Genomic DNA, 7,593 nt, shown 5'->3' on the forward strand with positions numbered 1-7,593 from the left:
CACTAGAAATAGAATGTATTGAATAGATAAGTGTGAATGTTTGATATCTACTGGCTTCATTAGAAGAAGATTGAAGTGAAACCTTCAGAGGAGACAATTGATGGGAGATTCTGGAGATTTTCTAATTAATGAACAATATTGCTCTAGAAACGAAGAAATTGACTACTAATGCTCTGAGGAAAAAAATTCTGAACATACCTTTGTGTTGGATTGTCCCTGACATTAATTTTTATTGTCAATTTTTAGAAAACATATAAAAAAATTCCTCTGGGTAAAGATTCTTTTTGTGCATTAGATGCATTCCATGGTGTCATATGAATTGAACTTTCAATTACCATAGAGAAACAAGATTTCTAATTCATTAGCACCATCGAAAACTTAAATGCTTCACAAAAATAAAATATTATTGATATGTGCAACATTGTAGAACTTTCAGAAAAAAGCTATTATAGCTCACCAATTCACCACACAAAATGCTTCACAAAATGGTTAGCTAGGTCATCAAGCATAATATAAGATAAACCAATATGCACGCAAAATATATTCATTATTTTACCTTCACAGTATATTTTCTGTCAACTAAAAGATTAGGAGATTTTAAGTCATGATGAACAATGGGAGGACTGCATTTATGAAGATAGCTCATCCCCTTTGCCTGTACAATAATAAAACTCGCCAAGTGCAAAAGATCGGAGCGTGTGAAAAAATTGAAATGGAAGGACCATTTAACAATGCATCTGGCTCACACAAGCATCCGGGCTTCTCCACCAAATCAACAAGATACTCCCTGTGATGTCAATGGAATCATAATTATATCATCTAACCCATTTTGTACACCTTTCACTATGTTAATAGGAATAGATTTAGAACATTTTGAATTAAATTATAGCAATGCTACATAACATGGCTAACCAATTGACACCCTAGAACTCAAAAGTAGTTCCCGTACGCCTCAGAGAAGCGAAACAATTGAGAAAAAGGAAAGCATGGCTCGTTTAGACATCACAGTCAGCCCCTCATAAACTATAAACATATTGGATATACAAACACTGAAATATAACTCTTAGCTAAATTAGTCAATCCCGTAATTAGAATGTAGCCCTTAAAATGGTAATCTATCTCGCCAGATTCAATGTTGCAATTAAAAGAAGATACCTTGCGAATACAATTATTTCCATCAGGTTAAGTAGCTCTTAATTTTTATCTCAACACAAATGATGACAATACTATAAGTCATAAGATATACCTGTCGAGTCCAAATCGAACAAGACACGAGGATGCATCATCTCTAGTACAATAATTACATCCTTTGGCAATTCGACAGGGTAAGCCAATCATGTCTGCTAAAACCTTCAGAAATCATATTTCTAGTGCAAATTAGAAATCCAGTACTCTGAATGGGCATTCAAAAGCAAAAGTGGAAATTAGCTTTCAAAAGAATAAGATTTTACATGCACTTGCAAAAGTAGGGTAAGTGAAGGGAAGAACAATAATCTCCTGCTAGAAGGGACACGCTTAGGGCTTTAAAGGAGAAATGTGATACGGAAAAACCCAATAACAATGATGACGAAAATTTTACCGTGGCATACTTTGGCATTTGTAGGCCGCAAATCAGCAACTTTATCAAATTATACATATCCTACCAAAATATGTATTTCAGAAAACGGTATCAAAACCTACTTTGAATAGTAGTGCACGGCGTCTGCAAAGTCCAACTGACAGGCTACCTATAGGTAGCATAATTGATCCCAAGCATGTAGTAACCCAAAATTTCATTTATGTATGCTAAATTTTAATATTTTAGGGACTAAAATATATACAAAGTAAAAATTAAATTTTATTCGGGTTAAAATGTAGATGTTGACGGAGCGACAATAAGTATATGAAAATTGGTCTCGTTGGAAAGCTCGTATTTAATCATGCATGTTAGGCTCGAGAAAAAGTGGATTTGGATTAATGGAGCTTAAATTATTGAGATCGAAAGATTTAGCCTTAAAATATTGTTATGATTATTTTTATTATTATTTTATTTGAGTATGCATTGTGTTGGAAGATTCACGTGGAAGAATTTGGTAGGATTTAATTGGTTAACTAATAATTAAAAAAAAATATTGAAGAGAGAAATATAAAAAGATATGGCAACCACGTGAGAGAGAGAAGCAGCTTTATTAATATTTCCCTTTTCAATTCGTTTGAGAAGACGCCACGTGTGGAAGTTGCCCCTGAGTGGTTGGTTATTGATAAGACTCAGTCTCCCATTTTGTTTCAAATCCAGTTCTCTCCACTTTATCCAATCATCCACTATCTCCCTATATCTCTCACACGTTATCCCATAGAAGTTACTGCATATGTATATGGAATGCACCACACGAAATAGACACACAAAAATATAAGTGCATTGCTTACAGTGATAGAAGAGACAGAAAAAGAAAAGAAAAGAAGGGAACGTGATTTTGTTTTAACTTCCAAAATTAAAGCAGTTTAATAAGGTAGGATATGAAGTGCAGTATTTTTTTTAATGTCCCGTTTAATTATTATTTTTTTTACATGTTGACGAATTTTATACTTATGAAAGTAAAGTTATGATATCAATGTATGATTGAATGATATGGCCATTCCGGTACAATGAAATGAAATGAAATGTTATGATGTGAGCTCTTACCGGATTTTAAAGTTATGCGACGGTATGATATTCTGACACATGTCTTAAAATTATTATTGGGGATTGCACCATTGAAATATGATATCCTACTGAGTATTCCCATGTACTCACCCTTTTCCTACACCTTACAGGTTAGATCGGGTCATGTCGGAGCGTGATGGTTCGATGGTGTGGTTGTGCCTGCTTTTGCTGATGAAAATCTTGATTTCAACGAGTAATTTTATTTCTTGTAATAGTCATTTATTTTTAAAAACTGATTTATCGTTTGTGATTATTTGTTACATGAATATTTTTAAATTATGCTTCTATTTAAAGTCTGAATTAAAATTGTTGGATTTCCTTAGCGTGTTATTTTGCTTTGATCTCCGTGCTTGCATGAAGAAAAATTAGGAATCTCGACTTCTTTAAAATATTTTATTCATTATTTTCGTGTCTGATTTAAGAGTAAGGGTCATTTCACTTTAAATGAAATTCGAATTAAATATTACTTTTTCTGCCAATCTCACTGTTCAAGAATTTTCTTCACTGTCAATTTATGGACTGGTGGTCATATCCAAATAAATTATGTCCTGTAGCCTTGTGGTGTAAAGTGTTGAATTTCTTAAATAAATGATTCAGCTTTTATACTATTCTCTTAATTGGGCAGTGTCCCACACCATACTAATGAAAGACAAAAGCATATCTTTGACTGGGAATTTTGATTATCCTATGTGTATATGGGATCCATCATTGCGTATATTTGGATGTGTTAAGTCAAATGAAAAAATAAATAAATTATTTCACACGTATAATGTGAGTTCTGTCTTGAATTTTTAAAGTGCAGATTAATTTTATGTGCCTTTTTTTATACACGTTAAAGATATAACGTAGAAAAGTAAAAAAATCTTAGTAAAGGTGCTTCCTCTTCATCTCTTAGTTGAAATAGCAAAGGGTGCTTCCGTTCTCTCATGAGTAATACAATTACACGTTAATACAAATCGAAAACAACAAATCTTTTTACTTCACTTATACAAGTGTCGAAAACATTCCTACCTTAAATACTTGGAGTTTGAATATCATTTTGCGTTCAATATGTAATAAAATCTGTACCCTTTGCTTTTTTTTTTTCCAGATTCAAATTGCCTTGTGTCTATGGAAAAAGGGCAAAATAATTTTATGTATAGGTATAATAGTTTATGAGAGAAACCGTAGCTTTAGAGGTTGAAGGAGATTGTTGTTTTTCAATTGCAAGATGATTATGGTGATTGGCATTAACCAAAATGGGATTCAAAACAATGGTAGTGGAATTCTGTGTAAATGACAGGAAAGCCAAAAAGGAAAAGGAAATAAGTCAATTTCTGTAACCTGGAGACAGCAGCTAACGCACTGGAACGTGCATATAATAACCTCGTTGAGACCCAATATCATTTCTCTGTCATTTTCTAGTTTAACCCAATTTAACCAAATTGTGATGCCCTAATCTATATTTGGACGAAATCAACTTCCCTGACCAACAATATTTACCACATTTATTTCTGTTCTCCTTACCTGGCTATCATAGAAAAAAGAGATCGCCAGAGCATATAGGTAAATACCTAGAGTTCCAATGGTACAGGGCATGCATCCCCGAAGAACATTTCACTAAAATTACTAATTCTGTTCTGTTATAGGAAAACTTGTTGATGAATAAAATAATGAAATCTTCCGCAAATGTACAAATTGAAAATACACTAATCTAAATGCATGCCACGTGTACACTTGATCCCCAAATAGTCATTATATTAGATAGTTGTTAGCATTTCACTTAAGGGTTGTTCCACAGTAGTAATTAAATTCTATACCCATCCATTAATAGATTGCCAAAAAGATCCTTTAACACTGGTATGATACATACAATACAGGCTTGCTTTCATACCCCCAATGGACAGGAAAAAACCGTCTACTGTTAATATTGTAAGAGAACCTTACTTGTTGCAAGAGAACCATAAGTAAGGTTTTCTTGCCATATAAACAGTGAGACGTTCTTATCCCCATTGGAGGCTAGAGATCAATTTCATCATGCAATATACCTTACTTCTTTCCAAAAATGAGATACTCGCAAGTATTTCCAATTCATGAGGCATATAATAGGTCTGACTGATAGAGAGAAATTTTTCATAGGCATTTGTAAGTATACTCACCCATGAAGAAGCACACATGCTTCCTCCACAAGTCCACCATTCTACCTCGACAAACCACTAATTTTGGTAACTATATATTTTTTATTAATTTCAACATATCCTGCCAATTTAGGTCTGTCTACTACATTTCTCGTTTCTCAATTCCCAAATCCTCGTAGTTTCAAGTTACGAGTGTCCAGCGCTTATTTAGAATATAAATATATTTCACTATGCCTATACATCATAATGCACAAATAAATGCAATAACTAAAGGCAACTTGAAAACAAAGAAAGCCCCCCTCCCCCCTCCCCAGGGAAGAATCTGCACTTCTATTTCAAAACTAATAGAAAGTGTTACCCAAAAACTATAGGACAAGCCGCAGGGCTAGCCCTGATATTTTGGGGGGCCTTATGCCAATTTCAAATATGGGGCCCCTATATTTTGAACCTTCTTTCAAAAAGTTTTAATATAATTATGAATGATCTAATACAGTCAACCAAGTCCCAGAATTTGAAGAGGACGATACAAAATGTTAAACATACAATACAAATAATAAGTGAAGTTCCGGCAAACAAAATTACAATGCAATGGCATATGGGTCTATTCATTTCTTTAATCATTTTCTCACTCAACTCTTTTAAACTGAATATGCATTTGAGCAATTTATGTACAAAATTGGATAATGCTGATTGCAAGAGATAATATAACAAAATAATGAAAATGATGATCAAATACACTCTAATTTTATATTATTTCATAAGAAGTTAATATACAAATAAGAAGTATAAATAAGGATGAAGAATTATTAAATTCAACAAACATCTAAAAAGGATATTATCATGAGATTAAAGCAAAATAATAATAATAATAACAGCATATATACTATGTAGTATATATTTTGACGATAAAAGAGAAAGAAAGAAACATGTAAGGCTATAACAATGGCAGTGAGGCCATACCAATATATCAAATTGAATCTTCAAAATTTTAATTCAAATGGAGACAATTTATTTCCAAATAATGCTATTTACAGTCGCTCACTACTGTAGTCACCCTATGTGCATACACATGAAGATTAGTGATTTGATGTGTAAGGCAAAAAAGTACCACATTAATGCATCAAATTACTAACTGCCACTTGAATACCACGTAGGTCGACTATGACAGTGAGTGACTGCACATAACAATACTCTTTATTTCTTGTTGGGTTCAAAAAATTATGATGGGTAAGTGGAATTTGAAGAGACAAATAGACCTTTTGTTTGGTTAAGAAAAGAAAAGAAGTGTTTGAAAAATAAAGTGTGAAATTAGTCATAGAGAGAAAAAGCCTAGTTTGCGATATATTTATGGGATAAATAAATGTAAGTGATAAGTTTTATGTCATATATATGTTTTTAAAAGAGTTTTCTATTTTCAATTTTTATTAGTTTATTGTGTTTGCATGTGATAATTCTATTTTAAAGAATTTTATAAATATGATTTTCATTTTTCTTTAACCAATCAATTAACCTTATAAATTTGCGGCCCTTATCAAAGCGGGGCCTTAGGCGATCATCTACTCCAACTATAGTTAGGGCCGCCATTAGGACATGGTCTCGTCGGAGGTAGGAGAAGAAGCCGCCCACGATGTTGATTCATTTGTCACGGGATCCAAGAAATTGAGGTCATCAACGCAAGTAGTTGTTGAGGATAGTCGAAGAGTCTAAGCTACCTGCAATTGGTAACTTTCCTCTGTCTGTTATGCCCAGCTCTTTGAAGACCATGAGCATTTTTTACCTCCACCTAACTTCCCCCTTAATCCACCGCTTCCACCATTGATAATATGACCGAAAAGACGCCATCTCAGGGTTCGAAGGAATTGAAGGAACGTAGTAGTCTCCCGAGATTGAACTATCTCCAAAGCTACACCCACTCGACTGCCTCTGCTGTGACGCCCCGAACTTACGCTTCGAGGGTCACGTACTAAACATAATAGCTTCTGCCTTTGGTACATGTAAATACTCTTAAATAGAAGTATTACATGTTAGAAACTTATTTTTCAATTTGATAAAACAATTCTTATAAAATTTGATGGCCGGTAAAAGTGCATGCCAACATGAAATTATACATTACATATACGGCCTCGGCACTATCAAGGTTAGTCGGGGCAGCAAGTTTGACAATTTTTATAAAATTCATCCCAACTCCGTTTTACATGAAATTTGTGGCATTAGAAAGATAAATTTCAAGTAGTTTTCTAGGTTGAAATATAAAAATTTTCCAAGATCATATGATATAGACGTTTTACTGAAAACAGTGAAGTATTACACAGGAAATCCAGATTGACCTTTGCACGTTAAAACCTTGATAACTCAGGCCATAGATATCCAAATTGAGTGATTCCTTCGGCCATATTTAGAAAACTCAAAGAGGAAAACAAACATATTTTTATAATTTCAAATGGACGTTTATAGAGTTAGAAACATCATTTTGAAATTGACTCCAGAAACTGTCCCGTTTAAGCCTTTGTCTCTTGCAAGGAAGATAAACTACAAAAATGTCTCTTAACATAACATGAAAGATATAATTACAAAATTTACTATTAATACCATAATACATCATGTCATGTTCATATTTTTACATAATACCATAAAAAAAATAGATGGAAAAACTGTCATCGAACAAAACGCACAAAAGAAAACTTTCGGTACAAAACATCTGTCCTTAATCCATCATCGCTTAAGCCAACTAACTTCCATCAATCCAAACGATCATGGATCTGAAAATTTAGCATAACATACTATGAGTATAAG

The 7,593-nt window shown here is 33.2% G+C and overlaps 1 protein-coding gene across 1 annotated transcript; it reads right to left on the bottom strand.

Annotated features, from left to right (window-relative positions):
• Positions 1 to 564: 564 nt before the first annotated feature.
• On the bottom strand, positions 565 to 1,383 carry LOC111390893 (serine/threonine-protein kinase CTR1-like). The gene is made up of 2 exons (XM_023016017.1): positions 1,247 to 1,383; positions 565 to 787 (listed from the first exon to the last, which is right to left on the bottom strand). The coding sequence occupies exons 1-2, from the start codon at positions 1,336 to 1,338 to the stop codon at positions 643 to 645; spliced, it is 237 nt and encodes a 78-aa protein (XP_022871785.1). The 5' UTR covers positions 1,339 to 1,383; the 3' UTR covers positions 565 to 642.
• Positions 1,384 to 7,593: the final 6,210 nt, after the last annotated feature.

This window comes from Olea europaea, unplaced genomic scaffold (assembly GCF_002742605.1).
Source record: "Olea europaea var. sylvestris unplaced genomic scaffold, O_europaea_v1 scaffold723, whole genome shotgun sequence".
In the NCBI taxonomy this organism is placed as follows: Eukaryota; Viridiplantae; Streptophyta; class Magnoliopsida; order Lamiales; family Oleaceae; genus Olea; species Olea europaea.